The 23,265-nt window shown below is 39.7% G+C and overlaps 2 protein-coding genes across 2 annotated transcripts; both read left to right on the top strand.

The window, feature by feature from the left end:
- Positions 1-3,357: 3,357 nt before the first annotated feature.
- On the top strand, positions 3,358-13,515 carry LOC137885808 (CD276 antigen homolog). Its single transcript, XM_068728103.1, has 7 exons — positions 3,358-3,572; positions 5,563-5,904; positions 8,485-8,760; positions 9,802-10,077; positions 11,330-11,353; positions 11,709-11,801; positions 12,440-13,515. Exons 1-7 carry the CDS (start codon positions 3,503-3,505, stop codon positions 12,508-12,510), a joined length of 1,152 nt encoding a protein of 383 aa, XP_068584204.1. The 5' UTR covers positions 3,358-3,502; the 3' UTR covers positions 12,511-13,515.
- Positions 13,516-13,794: 279 nt separating this feature from the next.
- LOC137885807 (semaphorin-3D-like) lies at positions 13,795-23,261 on the top strand (the record flags this gene model as incomplete). The annotated part of the gene is made up of 10 exons (XM_068728101.1): positions 13,795-13,907; positions 18,464-18,618; positions 18,710-18,772; positions 19,683-19,802; positions 20,052-20,142; positions 21,037-21,165; positions 21,263-21,405; positions 21,515-21,629; positions 21,829-21,898; positions 23,168-23,261. Coding segments are annotated over exons 2-10 (858 nt in total), but the record flags the coding sequence as incomplete, so codon positions are not given.
- Positions 23,262-23,265: the final 4 nt, after the last annotated feature.

The raw sequence follows: 23,265 nt of genomic DNA, 5'->3' as shown, positions 1-23,265 counted from the left end.
GTGCTGCGGGAGTATGGGGTGAGGGGGCCACTTCTGGGGGCCATCCAATCCCTGTATGCCCAAAGCGAGAGCTGTGTCCGGGTTCTCGGTAGTAAGTCGGACTCATTTCCGGTGAGGGTTGGCCTCCGCCAGGGCTGCGCTTTGTCACCAATCCTGTTTGTGGTATTCATGGACAGGATATCGAGGCGTAGTCGTGGGGAGGAGTGTTTACAGTTCGGTGGGCTGAGGATTGCATCGCTGCTTTTTGCAGATGATGTGGTCCTGATGTCTTCATCGAGCTGTGACCTCCAGCACTCACTGGATCGGTTCGCAGCCGAGTGTGAAGCGGTTGGGATGAGGATCAGCACCTCTAAATCTGAGGCCATGGTTGTCAGCAGGAAACCGGTGGATTGCCCACTCCGGGTAGGGAATGAGTCCTTACCCCAAGTGAAGGAGTTCAACTACCTCGGGGTCTTGTTCGCGAGTGAGGGAACAATGGAACGTGAGATTGGCCGGATAATCGGAGCAGCTGGGGCGGTATTGCAGTCGCTTTACCGCACCGTTGTGACGAAAAGAGAGTTGAGCAGCAAGGCAAAGCTCTCTATCTACCGGGCAATCTTCGTTCCTACCCTCACCTATGGTCATGTGGACTGGGTCATGACCGAAAGAATTAGTTCGCGGGTACAAGTGGTTGAAATGGGTTTCCTCAGGAGGGTGGCTGGCATCTCCCTTAGAGATAGGGTGAGAAGTTCAGTCATCCGTGAGGGACTCGGAGTAGAGCCGCTGCTTCTTTGCGTGGAACGGAGCCAGTTGAGGTGGTTCGGGCATCTGGTGAGGATGCCACCTGGGCGCCTCCCTAGGGAGGTGTTCCAGGCACGACCAGCTGGGAGGAGACCCCGAGGGAGGCCCAGGACCAGGTGGAGGGACTATATCTCCAAACTGGCCTGGGAGCGCCTCGGGATCCCCCAGTCAGAGCTGGCTGATGTGGCCCGGGAAAGGGAAGTTTGGGGTCCCCTGCTGGAGCTGTTGCCCCCGCGACCCGATCCCGGATAAGCGGATGAAGATGAATGAATGAATGTCATCTTGGAGGATAGAGTTTGGTCCCAGACTGTTGTATGGTTCTTCCACACGCTACTGAGGCTCCTGTTTGTTCAATGAATTAATTGTTAAATTGCCAATATGTCTCGTTTCTTCAGACTTCAATCATCCAATCCACCAAACAAGAGTCAACAGCAGAATACGCTGTTTGGCATTGGCAGAGAAGATTTGGCTAATTTTTTCATGGGCGCAACCCACATACTTAGCTCTGCTGCTCATCCCACAGATGCATGTTCCTTACAAATGTGGCTCCATTTAAAAGGGAAGTAAACGGGCTTTACAACGTTATAAGATGTATTGCCAAGAAGCATTGTTACAACAGAGAAATAATCTACCAAACACAAGTTTCCGAACTTTTTGTGCTATTTATTATTTGTTTTATGTATTTGGAGTTACATTTAAAACACATGTCCAATGCTTACTTTTTGCCTTTAAACTCATTTTGTATTTTCATTATCATTATGTGTTATACTCAGTATAAACAGGGGGGAAATGTTGGAGAAATACTGAATATGTATGCATAACGCTTATACTTTCAATATAGCCGTGACATCGCAAACCACAGAACGTCTTGAAGACAGATAACACTCAGTCTAACCATCGACATCTGGTCCAAAGCAAGATAAGGAAGAACCGGTTCAAACTGGTTCAAACCGGTTCAAACCTTCACCAAACCCTGCTGTGAAGCTCTGTTTACCACAGTGTATAAAAGACTGAGAGACAGATCTCACGTATGTGAAACAACTCAAGAATAAATCTCATGGTTATTGATGTCACACTTGGTGTCAGAACTATTTTTCTAACATGTACGTAACATAATAATCCACTTTAGTAGGTGTTCTGGACGGATGTTAGTTCATTTTAGTGGTTTGCTGTCAAGTTGTAGGACTTCTCTCATACATTTCCATGAAAAATGGGGAAAAAAACCGCATGTGCTGATGAAAATCACTTATGATTAAAAGCCAAAACACACAATTAATGAACTTGTTGATTGTTTTTTCAACAAATGTGTTGGACGGTGGGTCCCCTGGTGCTGGTTGAAAGGCTTTTCAGCCACGTTCAATTGTGGGGAAGTGGCATAAATATGACTTTATAACAGTTATATGTTATGTTCATTGTTTAGAATATTTGTTTATTGCTTTGATTTAGCTCTCCATAAATTGATTGCTGGAGCCAACACGTTTGAAAACGCACACATTTTTACTTTGAAGGTCTCTCTGTTTCCGACTTCCTTCACTCTCTTTTAATTGTTAAAGTTGGAGAATGGAACAAGCGGACGTTTTGATGCACGTGTTCATTCAATGTGATGATAACACAGAGAAAACGTTAAGGCAGAATCAGCTATGAACTCACAGGTAGCAGAACACATGAGAACACAAGTAGACCAATGAGATATTAATACTCCTAATCTGACATTGTTCATGATACAACATGAACAATGTCAGATGAATTATACTTTGTGCACAGACCCCCCCCCCCCCCCCCCCCCGTCCCGTCCCGCTATTAAACTTAAATAAATAATGCTAATACTAATAACCCAGTATTTCAGATGACTGAACCACTTAGTTTGACCAAGTGTTGATTAGACGTTACACAAAATGTACATTTTAAATACACATATTTCATTATGAGCAGAGTCTTTTCTTTCTGTGTTGGTTCCTCCATCACAGACCGACTCTATGTCGTCATCAGGGGAATATAATTAAGATTCATCAATTCATCATCAAACAACTTTAAATATTCCAGAGTCAAACTTTCTGTATCTCAATGGCAATAAATCTGAAGGGATTTAGTTTGGAAGTGTTTTAATCCTTTAATGTTCACACTGAAAGTCCTTTCATTTCATTATTATATCTTATTTTATTATTTCATTATTTTTTATTATTATTAAAATTATTATTATTAACATTACTAACAGTATTATTAGGTATCACAATTTTGTGTTCTTATTTTGTAATAATAATAATAATAATAATAATAAAGAACAATTCAATAATAATAATAAAGAATAATTCAATAATAATAATAAAGAATAATTCAATAATAATAATAATTCCCTATCTATTAATCTTTCGACTATTTTTAATTTACCTTTTAATTAAAGTGTATTTAATGTTGACTAACTGTAGGCTGTCATTATATATTATATTTATGGAAAGTTTAAAGTCCTCTTTTGTCACGTGAACTTGAAATACACGAGCATTGTTGACATCCCAAACTACAACACCCACGATGCACCGGGAACCCAACGCGCTCTCTCGTGCGCACTAACCTGCCGAGTGAACCCGACGAGCAGAAGAGCTCGAAGCGGAAGCTGAGAAACGAAGGCGTTTCTGGTAAGTGTTGTCCTCGCGCGCCCTCAAGAAGTTAAAACGTCCGCGAGACGAACGACACCGAGCAGTTTGACTTCAGGTCGACTTCAACGATGATGAACGTGCTTCTTCTCGCGTGCAGCTGTCTCCTGACTCTGTCTGTGACGACGACTGATGGACAAGGTGAGGATATAAATATAAATATATATATATATATGTACGAATATATATATGTATTTATATGTACATATTTATATATGTATTATCATAAATATTTTTTTATATATATAAATATATACATATATATTTATAATCATTAGTCATTATATATATGTATGTATGTGTGATGCTGGTCGCTGATTGATGATTGATTTGGTTATTGGTTATTGATTATTGGTTGTTGGTTGTTGATCAGCCTCCTCGCGCTTCCTTCAGTCGTTCTTAGAGCTGCAGCGTTTCTCGGGGCGTCGACCTCCTGCAGAGAAACAGAGCTGATCATATCCACACACAAGTATTCACATATTACTGCAGTACAAGTACTAATACCTCTCTGAGGAATACTACACTACCAGTACAAGTACTAATACCTCTCTGAGGAATACTACACTACCAGTACAAGTACTAATACCTCTCTGAGAAATACTACACTACCAAGTGAAAGTACTGCGTTTAAAACCTGCAGTAAAATGATATAAATGTATTTAAAGTATTGATTGATCAGTAACATGTTTTCATATTCTATCAGATGTTTATGGATTAATATTCCTGCTGCATTAATGTGTTGCATGTTAACTCTTTCATATCCGTTTGGCTGGTTAATAATAATGTTAGTAATGTTAATAATTATTATAATTTTAATAATAATGACAAAGAATAATTAAATAATGATAATGATGAAATGATAATAATAATAGTAAAAACAACAAGAATAATAATAACAGTAAAAATAATATTAATAATGATAATAATAATAATAAAATGATAATAATAATAATAATAATAATAATAATATAATAATAATAATAATAATAATGTAATAAGAGTCAGAGGACGTTGTTTCTTCTTCCTGATGAACTCGTTCTTTTCTTCAGGTTGTTTTTCATGCAGCAGTTTGTTTCAGTGTTTCTGAAGAAAGACAGATCATAGAATAATTATCATAGAATCAATAGAAGCTGTCTGCTGTTAACAAACACCTGCAGATCAAACATGTCTAACGTGAGCAGCTCTAGAGAGATTTCTGCAGAATAGATGATGTAATGTGGGCGTGTCTCTTCCTGAGAACAGGTTAGAGTTCTCAGGAAGAGAGAGTTGTCCTTTGATCCGGTAGTCTGAGATATGAACTCAGAGGTTTATTTCCTCCTCGCTCCCTTGTTTGCTCTTCCTTGTTCCATCCTCTTCTTCATGTGTTGAGTGAGCAGACAGAGAGTCGGATTAACAGCTGAGTCACTGTTAAAAAACAAGGATTAGGTCAAAGAAATGTGAAAGAATATGAAGATATGTAAAAACCTAAAATGGAATAATGTGTAAATATTCCATTCGTCTGTCTGAACTGAAAAACTCTGCATGTCGACATTCTGATTAGACTTTGAGGTGAAAGAGCTCGATGTTAAAGATCCAGAACAAAACACAGAGCATGAAGGCAGCAGAGCCACACCTGCTGTCTGCTCTCACTTTAACCAGCATGCCTCTGGTTTCTCAGGTGTGTCACCTGCTGTCTGCTCTCACTTTAACCAGCATGCCTCTGGTTTCTCAGGTGTTTTTACCTGCAAAGTCCCTGCATGTTTTAAATGTGCTGCTGAAAAGTGTCATGTTGACAGTGTGAATGACTACAGGGCTCTGTTTCAGAGAGCAGGTTCAGAGAAAACTCTGATTTAGTTAAACCTGAGTGAGGGAAACTCTGGGTTATTTAACTCAGAGTTCAGACTTAGTTAACACAGAGTTCAGGATTAGTCAACTTCAGAGTTCAGGGTTAGTCAACTCAGAGTTCAGGGTTAGTCAACTCAGAGTTCAGGGTTAGTTAACTCAGAGTTCAAGATGAGTCAACTCAGACTTCAAGGTTAGTTCACTCATAGTTCAGTGAAAATTCTCTTGTTATATCATAAGATGATATTTTGCATCTGCTTCCATACGTCCGTCTGAACTTAAACACTCGTTGCTTGTTTTTATCTTCCAGGACCAGAAGTCATCAAAGTGAAACAAGACAGTGATGTGATCTTACCTTGTTCTCTCAGCAACAAGCAGAACATCGTAAAAGCTTTCTTTCACTGGAAGAAAGTAGCTCAGAAAGATCAACGTCAGAAGGAGGTTTTCTTTTATAATGCAGGTACTCATTACAACAACGGCGAACCTGGTCAGAGTGAGGAGTTCAAAGGACGAGTCTCACATTTTGAAGATCAACTGAAATACGGCAACGCCTCCATAATCATCAGAAATACCAAGATGGCCGACAGTGGAAACTACACCTGTGTTTTTCCATATCTTCAGCCACCTCAAACCTTCTACATTGAGCTTGTTGGTGAGTACTTTAATTAAACAGTTCAAGATGTCCGCTCATTTTCTGAATTGAAATCACATCAGATCTCTATAGATGAAATCTGATGTGAACACTTGTTGTAAGATCTGTGAACGTTTCAGATGGAAAAACAAATCTGTTCAATTAACATGGAAACACATTCAGTTTTATTTTCTGATGATATCTCACAAGCATTCTAACTCATGTTTTGTTTTGCCTTTTAGATCCTGTCTTAACCTCTTGAGGCTCATTCTGATTTTCTGTATTGCTGTCTCTTAATACAGACACATATTAATCTGTATAATACCAGGACCATGAGGAACTGATGCATGTAGATTACATGACTGTGCAGAAAACACTCATTGGGTTTCATTCGGTGTGTTGATCTCACTTTAGTCTCTGAAAGAGTTGAACTGGTAAAATAATAAACAGGAAAAAACAGAAGTTTTCTTGTTTTTTTACTTTCATTTCACCTTTTAAATACAGTAAATCAGTCATAATAAGGGCCATCAGGCTAAAATTCATAGGATGTCTCCCTCAACTTGTCTTTTTTGTCTGTACCAAATTTTAGGTTGATTGACAGAAGCGTCTCTGAGATATTTTAGAAAGTGCAGTGCAGAGCATCTCCAGCAGAGGACTCTAGAGCTCTCTAAAACTGTTTAAAAGTGACCAAATAATGACAATAAATCTCTTTATGATTCTGAAAAAATGTCCCTGAGTGTTAAATGTGACTATTATAATATGTAGTTAATATTTAAATACAGATTTACATATTAATTATGAGTGAATCACGCCTCCATAAACATATAAATACAGTTTATCTGTTATGTGGGTGTCTCACCACTAGCAGGAAGTCCCGCTTCGTTAACTTCCTTATATGGGCAGACAGGTAATTTAACTGGCTACAAACTCAGCGTGTTTTCACGGTGCTGACTTCCTATTGGATGAAAGCAGATGTCAATAAGACACACGTGGAGGGCACGTAAAGATGCGCTCCTGTGATTGGTTGATTGAGTTAAAAGTCCGGTAGGTACGTCACGTTAGATCGTAGAAAGATGCTGATTGGCTTATTTTGTTTTGGGGCGTTTACTGATTGTAGAGAAACTGAACATCATTGGTCAAATGTTTTGTCAATACTTTAAATTGACAGAAAATACGTTGTTGTGGAAGTTTTGACTGACGGCTCTAAAACTAAACGAGGAACACAAACGACTTATTGTCGTGATTTCTACTTCCGGTTGAATTTCAACAGGTTAATTTAATCGGTGAACTTTAGATCTTTAAGACGAGTCGCTGTTTGTCTGTAAATGTCTGTTTGATGAACTATAAATACATTTTAACTGCGGCTACACAGGTTAGCAGGTAAGACGCTAACTGTTTACTGCCGTAAAGTAAGACGCTGCGGTTTTCATGTCGTAAATCCTGCCGTTAGGTCCTTAAACCGTGTAAAAGACGAACTTCTGGGGTTTCTAACGAGCTATAAAATGTCTGCACTGACTTCTACTGTCGACATGAAAACATGTATTTTATTTATTCACTCATTTCACGTGCAAAGCTCAGGTCGCGTGCAACCTCCGCACTTTATAACGTTAAAAGACAGATCAGCAGAAAACATCCCAGGTGAGTCCTGATGACGTCAGTCTCCACTGTCATGTGTATGACGTCACTTAAAGCACTTAAACTCCACTTTAGACTCTGCTTTAGTGTCTTTACTCAGAGTTCAGGTTCTGAGAGTCTTTACAGAAAGAATATAGAATAAACTGATAAAGATCAGATATTAATAATAATAATTAATAATAATAATATGAACCTGCAGCAGTTACAGTAGTCAGTACAAGTAAAATAACAATATAGTTAGGTGCAGGTACAAGTACATGAAAGTACATTATATACAGAATATGAAGATATATATGAATACATTTATGAGCAAACTCTCTTAAGTTTGTGTCAATAAAGTTTTATTTAAAAATGAAAAAAACATTTGAGTATAAATAATATTTATTGTACATTGTTCACACTTTTTTGTCCATCCCAATGAAAACAACTCTTTACAAACTTCATCCACTGAATCTTTAATTTAAATACATTTAATTAAAACTAAACATTGTTATTAAACAGCTCAGGAATAATAACATAAATCATCTTCATCAGTTCAAACTGTTATAGAGGAGTTATTGTGTTTCACTCAGACGGGTTTCTAATATTTAAAACTTATGTAATTATAAAAGTAAAAGTCAACACTCTGGTCAAATCTCTCATGAATATAGTTCAACATATTGTTTGATTTATTTTACATGAAGGCAGCTTGTTAAAACACAATGAAGACACGATGACATCAGTGTCTGCATTCCTTCTGAAGAATCTTTATTTTATATTTCATAACTAGATTTAATGTGCAGCACATTTACACTCAGTTTAAAGGTTGAAACAGGTTTTAAATATCATGATTTTACATTTATCTGTTTCTCTCTGATGTTTAAACCACATTTAAAACATCAGAGAAAAGATGAAGAAACATCCTGTTATTATATTATTTATTCTCTATTCATCTTTTATCATCTGTTTATTCTACTGTGTTCTCAGGTGTAGCTCCAGAGCCGATTGTGAAGATACTTGATTTTCCAAAGGAGTGGTCTCTGCTGCAGTGTGAAGCTCATGGTAATCCTCAACCTGAAGTAAAATGGCAGGACAGTGATGGAAACAAACTTCCTGCTGAAGAACCTCAGGTCTCAGAGAGAGGAGGCAGCTTCTACGTTAGACTCAACATCACTGTGACGAAGACGGACCGCTATCACTGTGTAGCGACTCAGAAGACCATCAGCCATCAGATCCACACTGAGACCCCCGTGCACATCAGTGGTGAGTTTATTCATACCTAAATACTTTTATATTCTAAAAGTTCGGTACGAAGCTCACAGTTCGGTACGCATCACGAACCGAACAATACGTTTGAATAATACTGGTGCATTTGGAAAATGCAGAAGCTTAAATTGTGTGAAATCTAATGTTCTCAACATGGCAACATACCCGACATAACAGAGATCGTACTGTCTGACACTCCACCACTGAAGAACAACGTTCTACACGCTATGCTAAACTAGCTTAGCATGAAAACCAACAGCAGCACACGCTACAAACTCTCCCCACAGCGTTCAGGGAGCTGCTCCCTACTGACTCAAACAGGACTAAAGGTCTATTTATAGACGCAGGTATGAGACCTACTCATATGGAAAACCATTCTCCAGACCATAACTCCTGCTTCAGAGTTTAAGTATGACCTCATCACCACAATGTACTCCTCACAGTACACTGTGGTGATGAGGTCATACTTAAACTGTGAATACACACAGAGGTGTTTCCTGGTAGTAGTAGTTGACACCATGAAGTCACACTAAGAGTTTCCTGGATCATGTGACCTCCACACAGAACGGTGGAACAGTGCAGCTTCCTGACTGAACCAGTGACGAGTGAAGATGTGCAGATCAATAACTTCAGATTCATAAATCAGGATTCACAGCTCAACGACTCATCAGTCGGTCAGATTCATGAGATGTGTAGTGATCTGAAACAGAAGAACTGTGTTCACTCTGTTGTATTGATGAGAGACGTGAAGCAGGAACCTCTGTGGAGGATGGACCTCACTGATCAGGTGTCCCTAATAAAGTGGACGCTGCTCGTTAAAGAGCTTTTCATATCTGACTTTAATAGAAACACGTTCATGACGTCACTGAGAGATTTGAACGTCTTCTGTTATCAAACGAGAGTAAATAGTTCAACTTTTAAATATGAGATCATCTGTCAGAAGATGATGGATGTTTGATTTGAGCTCTTCTCTTTCTCTCTGTCTTTAATTGTCTTTTACTGTTTCTATTGTTTCTATTGTTTCTATTGTGTTCTCAGGTGCAGCTTCAAAGCCGTATGTCACGTCTCTTGATGAAACAGAAGGTGGGGTGTTGTTACAGTGTGAAGTTCTTGGTGCTTCTTCAGACCTGAGAGTAGAATGGCAGGACAGTGATGGAAACAGACTTCCTGCTGATGAACCAACGTTGTCAGAGAGAGGAGGCAGCTATGACATCATCCTCCAAACTACTGTGACTCAGACCGGTCGCTATCGCTGCGTCACCACAGATCAAACCAACAAACACACTCAGGCTGAGACCTTCGTCTCTGTTAACGGTGAGATTCTTCTTCTCACTTCATATTTAATTATGTTCTTCATCTTTTATTAGTTTTCAACAATGTTGTCGTTACTGAAGTCAAAGTGAACTGTGATGAAGACTTCACAAGATGAAGAGTCACACATGAATCACGTAACAAACCACATGAGGACTCAAAGATGTAGATATGAATAGTTATTGATGTTTACTTTTTATTTATTTAAACTAAACTAAAAACTAAGATCACATTTAGCTCAAATATAAACAGTCACACTTCCTGTTAATAGTCTGACAGCATGGAGGCAAAGTGAAGCTTCAGCTACAGCATGATAAACATGAAGCTGACTCGTTGCTTCATTAAAAGAAGTGACAGAAAAGTCAGCTTCATGTTGAACTTGAAGTGAAACTGGAGATGAAAAAAGAGTGAAAGTTGTTGGTTTGTAAATGTGTCAGAAGTGTGAAAACAGGAGTTAACAGATGATAATCATGACAATATGTTTTTATTTTGATAAATTCAAAATGTTCTGAATGAAGCTCTGATTGATCGGTGCTATGCTAAGCTAACATTGTAGCATCTCATCAACACTCAACATAACGTCATCTAGACGTTAATACAGCGTCTATTCATTGTTTGTACCGTATAGTTTACACATATATATTTATACACATATATTTATACACATATATATTTATACACATATTTATACACATATATATTTATACACATATATATTTATACACATATATATATTTGTCCACATATATATTTATATACATATATATTTATACACATGTATATTTATATACATATATATTTATACACATATATATTTGTACACATATATATTTATATACATATATATTTATACACATATATATTTATACACATATATATATATTTATACACATATATTTATACACATGTATATTTATATACATATATATCTATACACATATATATTTATACACATATATTTATATACATATATATTTATACACATATATATTTATATACACATATATTTATACACATATATATTTATATACACATATATTTATACACATATATATTTATACTCATAGTCTGGTCTCTACTAACATGAGGTGTCGTAGAGATCTGGTATTTGTTTCTGATTCAACAACATCAGTGATGAAGGAGGAGCTTCTCAAAGCTGATAGGATTTAAAGACACAGCGTCATCACAGTCTCAGATTTAATAAACAATAAAACAGGTTTCAGTTTGATGATATTTGTTCTGTTTCTCCTTTTAGGATCCGGATCAGAGCGAAACTCAGGTGAGTCTGTGATGTCACTCTTTATACACAAACACCCTTTAAAGGTTTGTTCATTTTACATCCACCAGAGTTTGTTTTTAATCATCAACAAGACTTTATATATATATATATATATAGATATATATATATATATATATATATAGATATATATATATGATATGAGACTAGATATCATAGATTTAATATCTCATTAGTGTTTTAAATACTCAATACTTGAATATATTATTTATCTTTACTCACTTAGTCAATAAATCCACATTACTTTAGTACACCTCTCAAAAACCTAATTACAATGATGACTATGATGAAGATGATGATGGTGATGACGATGATGATGATGTCTCTTCTCTTTCAGATTCCTCCACTGGATGGATGATTGTTGCTGCAGTTCTTGGTTCTTTATTAGTTGTTGTCGTCGTTGTTGTAGCTGTCCAAAATCGTAAAAAATGTAAGTTTAAAAGTATTTCATTTATTTCATGTTCAACAGACTCTTGATATCTTCTTCATGTTTCAGAGTTCTGTGATTATTGATCCATGTTGAATTAACCTGCTAGTCTCTCAGTTATCTGATGTTGTTTGATTTATTGACGGTTTGATGAATCGAAAACCAGGTAGAAAACCTGGATCTGGATCTGGACCTTTCTGCCCCTTCAGAATAAAACACAACCCCGGAGTTTCAAAATAAAACGGTGGTCATTTAAAATGTCTCTGTTTCAGACACAATGAGTCAAAGTTGTTCTTCAGCTGAAAAATACAGAAACAAACCAAAGAGTTCAGATGCTGGTCTAAGATCAGTTCCTGGATGAAAGGGACACTTTGAACAAAAACTTCACTTTAGAACCAGGAACTAAACTAAACCTAACTAAACTAAGGAACTAAACTAACCATAACTAAACTAACCTTAACTAACCATAACTAAACTAAGGAACTAAACTAACCCAAACTAAACCAACCCTAACTAAACTAAAGTCCTTTTTGTGATTTCTTCACTTCAAAAACAACTTGTTGTAGATCCTTCAGTCTGAAAAGAATCAAGACAGAAAAGATTTTCATTCTGTTCTTGTTCTTCTGTTTTCTTTCCTGCAGGTTCATCAGGAGACAAGAGAGACACTGGAAATGATGCCACAAAGCCAATTAACAAAGGCAATGAAGGTTAAAGGAGTCAGCCTTTGTTTTTTACACACATATATATATATATATATATATATATATATATATATACTGTATATATACACAGCATATATATATATATATATATATATACTGTATATATACATATGTATATATACAGTATATATATTAGTTATTTAGCAGACGCTTTTATCCATATCGTATTAAACCATAACACTGGAACTTAAAACATATTTTCTTCTATAATAACATTCTTTAACTAAACATGAACCAGACTTTAGTTTTCATGTGGAATCATTTAATATGTTTATATTAAATGTTCATAAAGGTTATTCCTGAATATAATCTACAGAATTATATGTGAGAGGAGTTTAATTAATAAATATTACTGTAGATTTATTAATAATAAATATTACTGTAGATTTATTAATAATAAATATTACTGTAGATTTGTTAATGATAAATATTACTGTAGATTTATTAATGATAAATATTACTGTAGATTTATTAATGATAAATATGACTGTAGATTTATTAATGATAAATATGACTGTAGATTTATTAATGATAAATATTACTGTAGATTTATTAATGATAAATATGACTGTAGATTTATTAATGATAAATATGACTGTAGATTAAAGGCTGTTGTTCCTCAGGTGAGATGTTACATAGATGTAAATACAGACGATACTCTAAAGTGCTGTAACACAGAAACATCCCATAATTCCACATGTTCTAGTGATCCAATAAACCTTTCTGCCCAATATGCCTCAGTTCATTTTATCTGTTCAAACTCAAACTGGACTCCTGATGATCCTTTAATTCATTTTACATTATTATTTATATATTTCTGTTAAATGTTACTTTTGTGTGATATTAAATTAAATATAATAAATGATTTAATCAGAGGAAAACTTTCCTCTTTAATAAATGTTCTTCAGGTTGATGGTTTTTAATCATTCAATGATTTTTCTTATGAATAAAAAATGAGAGTTTAAATATATTTGAGGAAACTCTTTGAACATGAAGTCTCTCTGTGTCCCATAAAATATAAATATCTATTATCTACTATGAATATAAACATAAATGATTTATTTACTCTGATTGTTGTTTGTCAGTGAAGTTGTTTTAGTCTCAATCCTCAACAGCATGGCGCCCTCTGGTGTCTAGAGACTGAACACACACACACACACACACACACACACACACACACGCACTTACACGCGCGCACACACACACACACACACACACACACACTTACACGCGCGCGCACACATACACACACACACACACAAACACATCACACACACACACATAGACACACGTAGTTTGACTTCCGGTCGACTTCAACAACAACGATGATGAACGTGTTTCTTCTCGCGTGCCTCTGTCTCCTGACTCTTGACGACTTCTGATGGAGGTGAGGACATAAAAATATGTGTACTAATATATATGTATAATCATTAGTCATTATATATATGTATATGTGTGATGCTGGTCGCTGATTGATGATTGATTATTGGTTATTGATGATTGATTATTGGTTATTGGTTGTTGATCAGCCTCCTCGCGCTTCCTTCAGTCGTTCTTAGAGCTGCAGCGTTTCTCGGGGCGTCGACCTCCTGCAGAGAAACAGCTGATCATATCCACACACAAGTATTCACATATTACTGCAGTACAAGTACTAATACCTCTCTGAGGAATACTACACTACCAGTACAAGTACTAATACCTCTCTGAGGAATACTACATTACCAGTACAAGTACTACTACTTCTCTGAGGAATACTACACTACCAGTACAAGTACTAATACCTCTCTGAGGAATACTACACTACCAGTGAAAGTACTGCGTTTAAAACCTGCAGTAAAATGATATAAATGTATTTAAAGTATTGATTGATCAGTAACATGTTTTCATATTCTATCAGATGTTTATGGATTAATATTCCTGTTGCATTAATGTGTTGCATGTTAACTCTTTCATATCCGGTTGGCTGGTTAATGATAATGTTAGTAATGTTCATAATTATTATAATTTTAATAATAATGACAAAGAATAATAAAATAATAATAATGATGAAATGATAATAATAATATGAATAGTGATAGTAATAATAGTAAAAACAATAATAATAATAATAATAGTAAAATAATATTAATAATGATAATAATAATAATGATAATAATAATAAAATGATAATAATAATATGAATAGTGATAATAATAATAGTAAAATATGGTAAAGTCTACTCCAAGGTGCTGGAAAGGAGGGTTCGGCCGATAGTCGAACCTCGGATTGAAGAGGAACAATGCGGATTCCGTCCTGGCCGTGGAACAACGGACCAGCTCTTCACTCTCGCAAGGATCCTGGAGGGGGCTTGGGAATACGCCCATCCGGTCTACATGTGTTTTGTGGACCTGGAGAAGGCGTATGACCGGGTCCCCCGGGAGATACTGTGGGAGGTGCTGCGGGAGTATGGGGTGAGGGGGCCACTTCTGGGGGCCATCCAATCCCTGTACGCCCAAAGCGAGAGCTGTGTCCGGGTTCTCGGTAGTAAGTCGGACTCATTTCCGGTGAGGGTTGACTTCCGCCAGGGCTGCGCTTTGTCACCAATCCTGTTTGTGGTCTTCATGGACAGGATATTGAGGCGTAGTCGTGGGGAGGAGTGTTCACAGTTCGGTGGGCTGAGGATTGCATCGCTGCTGTTTGCAGATGATGAGGTCCTGATGTCTTCATCGAGCTGTGACCTCCAGCACTCACTGGATCAGTTTGCAGCCGAGTGTGAAGCGGTTGGGATGAGGATCAGCACCTCTAAATCTGAGGCCATGGTTGTCAGCAGGAAACCGGTGGATTGCCCACTCCGGATAGGGAATGAGTCCTTACCCCAAGTGAAGGAGTTCAAGTACCTCGGGGTCTTGTTCGCGAGTGAGGGAACAACAGGAGGGTGGCTGGCATCTCCCTTAGAGATAGAGTGAGAAGTTCGGTCGTCCGTGAGGGACTCGGAGTAGAGCCGCTGCTCCTTTGCGTGGAACGGAGCCAGTTGAGGTGGTTTCGAGCATCTGGTGAGGATGCCACCTGGGCGCCTCCCTAGGGAGGTCTTCCAGGCACGACCAGCTGGGAGGAGACCCCGAGGGAGGCCCAGGACCAGGTGGAGGGACTATATCTCCAAACTGGCCTGGGAGCGCCTCGGGATCCCCCAGTCAGAGCTGGCTGATGTGGCACCGGGAAAGAGAAGTTTGGGGTCCACCTGCTGGAGCTGTTGCCCCTGAGACCCGATCTCGGATAAGAGGTTGAAGATGAGATGAGATGAGAGATGTGTGTATAAACTGAGTGTATAAAGTGTTGCAGAGCTCTAATCACATCATCACATGAACATAACTATTGTTGGCTGTGCTGCAGACTCACCACTGTTAATGAATACTCAGCTGGGTTTGTCATGTGACTTGCAGGTGAAAAACCTATTAAATAAAATTTTGGACGAGTGCTTTTGTCCTAAATGTGTTAAATAAATATAAATATAAGTCACCGTCTTAAAGGTGAAGCTGCTCTCACGATCAGGTGTTTGTTCAATCCGTTAGAATAGTTGATGCCTTCAAAACTTTGAATTATTTTAGTCAAAATATCCTCAAAATTCACTGTTATTGAAGTTTAAAATTAACATTTTTAATAAGCTTAAAACAAATTTGTAGCCGAGGAACAAGTCTCTTTATAGAACTGCAACTTCAATAGAAACACAGAAGAAAAAGAAAATTAATTTAAGCAAAACAACAAACAACAAAAGGACCTTTAATGTGAGTAATTTATGCTTTTTGTGCTCCTTGTCCGCCTGAGGACTCACTTCCATTCGTCGCCTCTTTTATTGTCTTTCTGATGGAGTGTGTGTGATTATAGGCTGTACAAATAAACTTGAGTTGTGCAGTTGATGTTCTTTCTCTCCAGCGTTCCCCGTCGACGCCGATGAAAGCGGCCCGTGATTGATTTCTTTTAAAATGGTGGTGAAGTGGAACAAACGTTCAAGGCCTCCGCAAAGAGTTGCCGACATCGTGACCCTCCGGGACCGACGCAGCGCAGCTTAAAGTTAAAGGTCCACTTGTGTTCTGCGGGAGTTTCACGCTTCATTTCCCTCGTTCCTCATTCAGCTGAATGTTTTTAGCGGCAGGTCAACTGAGCTGAACTGCAGAGTCGTTACAGTGAACGAAACCTCAGGAACCTTTTGACTCACGTTAACATTTACAGCTGCAGACGGGTCCACAGGCCTTTTGATCACCCCAAAATAAAGACACATCCTCAGTAAATTAATTAAGTTAAATATTATATTCATCACAGATTAATCTGCATATTCACTTCACTATTGCATGAGACAAAGGAAAGCAACAACGTTGTATTTTTGGGCATATTTTTCTTTTTTTTTTGATGGTGACAAGAAACAGGAAGTGTGTGGAAAGAGAGTAGGGCAATAACACACAGCAGGCTGGAAATCCAACCATTTGGATAATCGTTCATGCCGCACAGCTACTGAGTCACCTGAAAGAAAACCCCAAAAATATTAACGTCTGAGAAGTTTGGATCTGAGAAATTTTTGGTAATTTTTACGTGAAAAAATGGGTCCAAAACAGCCCTAAAAATTAATAAAATAAAATAAATAATTTGATTAATTAATTAAATGTTAAAATTTTCTGAGTATTTTTCTGTTGATTTATTAATCATTTAAAAAAAATTAGAAATGAATACATTTTTTAAATAAAGTCACATGAGGAGAAAGTAATTTAAAATGAGACATTAAGAAAACATAAACGTGATGAATAATAACCTTTATTTATGCAGCGCTGTAACGGTCTTTTGGCCTGACTTCATCGTTGTTGTTACTGTATTAATTTGGGACATACATACATATATTCAGTGGAGACGTATCACTGTTTTGTCTCGTTATCGCTGACAGCAGAAAGAACCAACAGCAGTCTCAGCTTCGGGGTTAATTTGCCGCGACTCCCGAGAGAGACGAGAGGCAGCCTGAAGAATGACCTGTGTGTGTGTGTGTGTGTGTGTGTGTGTGTGTGTGTGTGTGTGTGTGTGTGTGTGTGTGTGTGTGTGTGTGTGTGTGTTTACACAGTCACATTGTGGGGTCCCGTCTTCCTTCAGTAGATGAAATGCCCCATAATGTAAATCCTTACAGTTTAGGATTCGGACTTAGTTTAGGATTAGGTTAGCTTTAGGTTAAGGTTAGGTTAGGTTAGGTTAGGTTAGGTTAAGGTTAGGTTAAGGTTAGGTTACGTTAGGTTAAGGTTAGGTTAAGGTTAGGTTAAGGTTAAGGTTAGGTTAGGTTAGGTTACGTAAGGTTAGGTTACGTTAGGTTAAGGTTAGGTTAAGGTTAGGTTAAGGTTAGGTTACGTAAGGTTAGGTTAGGTTAGGTTACGTAAGGTTAGGTTAGGTTAAGGTTAGGTTAGGTTAGGTTAGGTTAGGTTAAGGTTAGGTTAGGTTAGGTTACGTTAGGTTAAGGTTAGGTTAGGTTAAGGTTAGGTTACGTTAGGTTAAGGTTAAGGTTAGGTTACGTTAGGTTAAGGTTAGGTTAGGTTAAGGTTAGGTTACGTTAGGTTAAGGTTAGGTTAGATTACGTTAGGTTAAGTCTCCAGGAAATGAATGTAAGTCAATGTTATGTCGTCTAATGTCATTTGAAAGTGACTGTGTGTGTTTGCAAAGGATAAAAAGTTACTGCTGGGTAGTTTGATCTGTAATAATGCATCGTATTTCATAAACGGATGTTTTGCATGTAAAAAGAAGTAACCTTCAAAGTAACTAGTAACTAAAGCGGTTACATAAATGTGTATGACATAAAATGAAAAAAGACAAACTCAAGTAAGAAGCAGCTTAAAATGGTCCCAAAGTACAGAACGGTTCCTCTCCGGCGCTGGAGAAGAAGAAGAAGAAGAAGAAGAAGAACTTAATAATTAAAACCTGGTGTCTCGTCTCTCTCAGATCTGAGGAACAGCTCGGCGGTGTTCTGGGAGGGCGGAGTCAGCGGTGGATACCAGGCCTTGTTATTGGATGAGGACCAGGGATGGCTGCTGGTCGGAGGGAAGGACCACATCTACCTGTTGATGCCGGACAGCCTGGACCTGCCCACGCACACGGTGAGAACATCAGAGAACATTACAAATCAGTTGAAAAACAATCCAGACCACCAGACCTGTCTGACTGACGGTGTTTTATCTTCTCCATCAGATCCACTGGCCGGCTGCCAGAGAACATGTGGAGCACTGCTGTCTGGCAGGGAAAAGTCCGGAGGTAAATAAATGAGGCAACGAACGTCTGTCTTTATGTCTCACTTTTAGGATTGAAGATCGAGCAGACTGGGGTGAAAGGAACCAGTTGAAGTGAAGGATACTCAAGTTGACGGCAACTACGCCTGTTGCTGTACTCGCAATAAAATATTTATAATACTTCATCAATACAGCTGTGAACATGTAAACAAAAGTGAAACCTAATTCAGTCATCCACCGCGGCAAAGCACGAACGAACCATCGGCCAAAAGCTCTTTTTAGTAAACTTCTCTGAGACAAAGTAGCCAGGAGGACAGAGGACAGAAGGACAGAGGACAGGAGGAGAGAGGACAGAAGGACAGAGGACAGAAGGACAGATGACAGAAGGACAGGAGGACAGGAGGAAAGAGGACAGGAGGACAGAAGGACAGAGGACAGGAGGAGAGAGGACAGGAGGACAGAAGGACAGAAGGACAGAGGACAGGAGGAGAGAGGACAGAAGGACAGAGGACAGGAGGAGAGAGAACAGAGGACAGAGGACAAAAGGATGGAGGACAGATGATAGGAGGGCAGGAGAACAAAGGACAGGAGGATGGAGGACAGGCCACCGTAGTTCTCCGACCCGCTTGGAAAGGGAGGCGGGGCTTAGCTGAGGGGAAGCCGGCAGCTAGCTCACTTAGCTTAGCATAGAGACTAGAAACGCTGGCGGGGGGGGGCGTGGGGGATGGGGGGACAGCTAGCCTAACAAAACCAGTGACTCCAGAGTTTACAGGTTCAATTTATTCAAAAACCAAAGTATAAAAAAAGCTGTTTTCAAGTGTTTGTGCTAAGCTAGGTTAGCATGCTTTATATTTACTGTACAAACATCAGAGTGGTGTCCATCTTTAAAACACAGTGTGGGTTTATTTCATCCTGTGTTTTTACTTTGTTTCCAGACAGAATGTGCCAACTTCGTGCGTCTGCTGCAGCCGTTCAATAAGACCCACGTTTATGCTTGTGGCACCGGCGCCTTCCATCCTCAGTGTACATACCTGCATGTGGGACACAACGCAGAGGTATTCATGTGTTTATTCACTCTGTTATTAATGGTTCTCTCAGCCTGAAGCATAGTAGAACACTAAATATATATGAATATATATATATATAAATATATATATAGTGTACGCAGAATTAAAGGTAAACTGATGTTTTTCTGCTGTTTTTGATGCATTTAATGCAAATCCCAAATATAAATGTCTCTCTCTCTCTCTGTCTCTCTCTCTCTCTCTCCCTCTCTCTGTCTCTCTCTCTCTCTCTCTCTCTAGGAGCCGTTGTTCATGTTGTCTCATACAGTGGAGTCAGGCAGAGGGAAATGTCCCTTCAGTCCCAGTCAGCCGTTCACTGCTCGACTGACTGGTAGGTCTCATCCAGTCCACACACACACACACACACACACACACACACACACACACACACACACACACACACACACACACACAGTGGTGTCCTGAGTGGTCTGTCTCTCGTCTCTCTGGACATAAACTCATCGACTACTTTAGGGTTCTTCACACAGAGACGCTTCATGAAGCTCTTTTGTTTCATAATGGAGATGATTAAAGAAACAGATCTGATCGTTGTGATGATGATGATGATGATGATGATGATGATGATGATGATGATGATACTGTTTACTCTGGACAGTGTGGACTAAAGCAGGGAGACACATTATCCTGATGAATGTTGCAACACTTAATGAAAACAGTTTATTTATTTCTCTTCATTTATTTATTTTCTTTCTTTCTTTTCTTTTCTTTTCTTTTTTCTTTTCTTTTCTTTTCTTTTTATTTTCTTTCTTTCTTTGTTTGGTTCTTTCTTTCTATTTCTTTTTTCTTTTCTTTTCTTTCTGTCTTTCACTTTTTGTTTGTTTACTTTGTTTCTTGTTTCTTTCTTTTTCTTTGTTTGTTTGTTGTCTCTCTTTCTTTCTCTCTCTTTTGCTCTCCCCCTTTATTTCCTTCTTTCTCTCTTTCTTTCTTTTTCTTTGTTTGTTTCCTTCTTTTCTCTTTTCTTCTCTCCCTCCCTTTATTTCTCTCTTTCTTTCTTGTCTTTCTCCTTTTCCCTCCCTCCCTTTATTCTCCCCTCTCTCTCTCTCTCTCTCTCTCTCTCTCTCTCCCCCCTCTCTCTCTCCCTCTCTCTCTATCTCTCTGTCTTTCTCTCTCTCTCTCCCTCCCCCCTCTCTCTCTCTCTCTCTCCCTCTCTCTCTCTCTCTCTGTCTCTCCCCCCCCTCTCCCCCCCCCCCCCCCCTCTCTCTAGATGGTGAACTCTATGCAGGGACCTCAGTAGATTTCATGGGGGCTAACGCTGCGATCTTCCGGACTCCGGTGCGCGGCAGCAGTCAACATTACATCCGGACCGAAGCGTACGACCACAACTGGCTCAACGGTGAGAAACTGTAATCTCTAAAGAATCGTCTAAAGTTCAACGAGTTCAAGCAGCAGAAGGACGTCCTCACTCAACCAAACGTTGTGTCTCCTCTCAGAGCCGGACTTCGTGGGCTCCTTCTCCATCCCCGACACCCACAGTCCGGACGACGACAAGCTCTACTTCTTCTTCAGGGAGCGGGCGGCGGAGGCCGGACACACGGACAAGAGGGTCTACAGCCGGGTGGCTCGAGTCTGCAAGGTACGAGGACAAGTGTGTCTCTGCTGGAAGTCAGAAAAGACATATCATAATGTCTCTGACATCTCCTCCATCTTCATCTTCGTCTTCATCTCTTCTCTCTTCGATCCAGAATGACGTCGGAGGGAAGAGGAGTCTGATCAACCGCTGGACCACCTTCCTCAAAGCCAGACTGGTCTGCTCCGTCCCCGGCCCGTCCGGAGTCGACACGCACTTCGATGAGCTCGGTGACTCCTTTTCCTTCCTTCCTTGCTTCCTCTCTGCCTCTTCTTTCATCCCTGTTTCCTCATTGAGCTCCTTTTGAGTTTTACGACCTTTTTTGTGAGGAACAAGAACTGTCCTTTCCTTCCCTCTTTCCTCCTCCCTTGTCTTTTTTCAACAGATTCACATCACATCAATGTTAAAGCTGTCTCTGTGTCTTTCTAGAGGACATCTTTGTCCTGGAGACGAAGGACCCTCAGAACCCGACCGTCTACGGCGTCTTCAGTACGTCCAGGTGAGACAGCCCATTCTGAATCTGTAAAGTAGTGTGTGTGTGTGTGTGTGTGTGTGTGTGTGTGTGTGGGGGGGGGGGGGTCCTCCTCCTCTTCCTCCCTCACGTGCACGCTCTTAACCAGGTCGCCACGTGCACGGCCCGCGGCGTGGAGGGTCAGAGGTCAGCTGGTGGGTGTCGGGGTGAAAGGGGAAGAGGCCCAGCTGGTTGTGTTGTTGTAACCCTGATGTAATAAAACACTCCCTCATCTCCTCCCATCCTTCCTTCCTTCCTTCCCTCCTATTTCATCCTTCATTGCTGTACTGTTTTCTATCACCTCCTTCTTCTATTCTCTTCCTCTCTCTTCTTCTTCACTCTAATCACTTTGCTTTTAAAAGCAGTTTAGTGTTTTTGGTCTCCTGTCACATGTTTCTCTGTGTTCTTCATCTTCTCTGTAACACAAAGTTCTGCTCCTCTGTAGAACCAGAACCATCATGACTAGAAGTAGAACTAGAACATGTCTTTAGTGCAGAACAACAGTTATGATGACATCAGTCATTAAAAAGAAAAAAACAAGTTGAATTTATAACTATTGACAAGTTTACAGCCTCTCCTCCTCTCCTCCTCTCCTCTCCTCTCCTCCTCTCCTCCTGTCTACCTCCTCTCCTCCTCACCTCCTCCTCCTCTCCTCCTCTCCTCTCCTCCTCTCCTCCTGTCTTCCTCCTCTCCTCTCCTCCTCACCTCCTCCTCCTCTCCTCCTCTCCTCTCCTCCTCTCCTCCTGTCTACCTCCTCTCCTCCTCACCTCCTCCTCCTCCTCTCCTCTCCTCTCCTTTCCTCCTCTCCTCCTGTCTACCTCCTCTCCTCCTCACCTCCTCCTCCTCCTCTCCTCCTCTCCTCTCCTCCTCTCCTCCTGTCTTCCTCCTCTCCTCTCCTCCTCACCTCCTCCTCCTCTCCTCCTCTCCTCTCCTCCTCTCCTCCTGTCTTCCTCCTCTCCTCCTCCTCATCCTCTCCTCCTCTCCTCCTCTTCTCCTCTCCTCCCTCTCCTCCTCTCCTCTCTGCTCTCTCCTCTCCTCTCCTCTCCTCTCCTCTCCTCCTCTCCTCCTCTCCTCTCCTCTCTCCTTTCCTCCTCTCTCCTCTCTCCTCAAAGTTAAAGTGAACTCTGTATTGGAGGAGAGATTTTAAATGAGAACATGAGGAGTGAAATGTTTCAGTTGGAATCGTTCGTTGCTCCTCATACTTTTCCATCAGAGGGTTGATCCGTGTCTTCATCCTCTCTCCTCTTCCTCCTGCAGCTCTGTATTTCCTGGTTCGGCGGTGTGCGTTTACTCCATGTCGTCCATCCGGGCTGCTTTCAACGGGCCGTTTGCCCACAAAGAAGGTCCCGACTACC

The sequence above is a fragment of the Cebidichthys violaceus genome, unplaced genomic scaffold, assembly GCF_023349555.1.
Source record: "Cebidichthys violaceus isolate CVI_PGR_0920_01 unplaced genomic scaffold, fCebVio1.0.p SCAF_402, whole genome shotgun sequence".
Taxonomy (NCBI): domain Eukaryota; kingdom Metazoa; phylum Chordata; class Actinopteri; order Perciformes; family Stichaeidae; genus Cebidichthys; species Cebidichthys violaceus.
The sequence above is the reverse complement of the archived record's forward strand: the minus strand, read 5'-3'. Positions and strand labels throughout refer to the sequence as shown.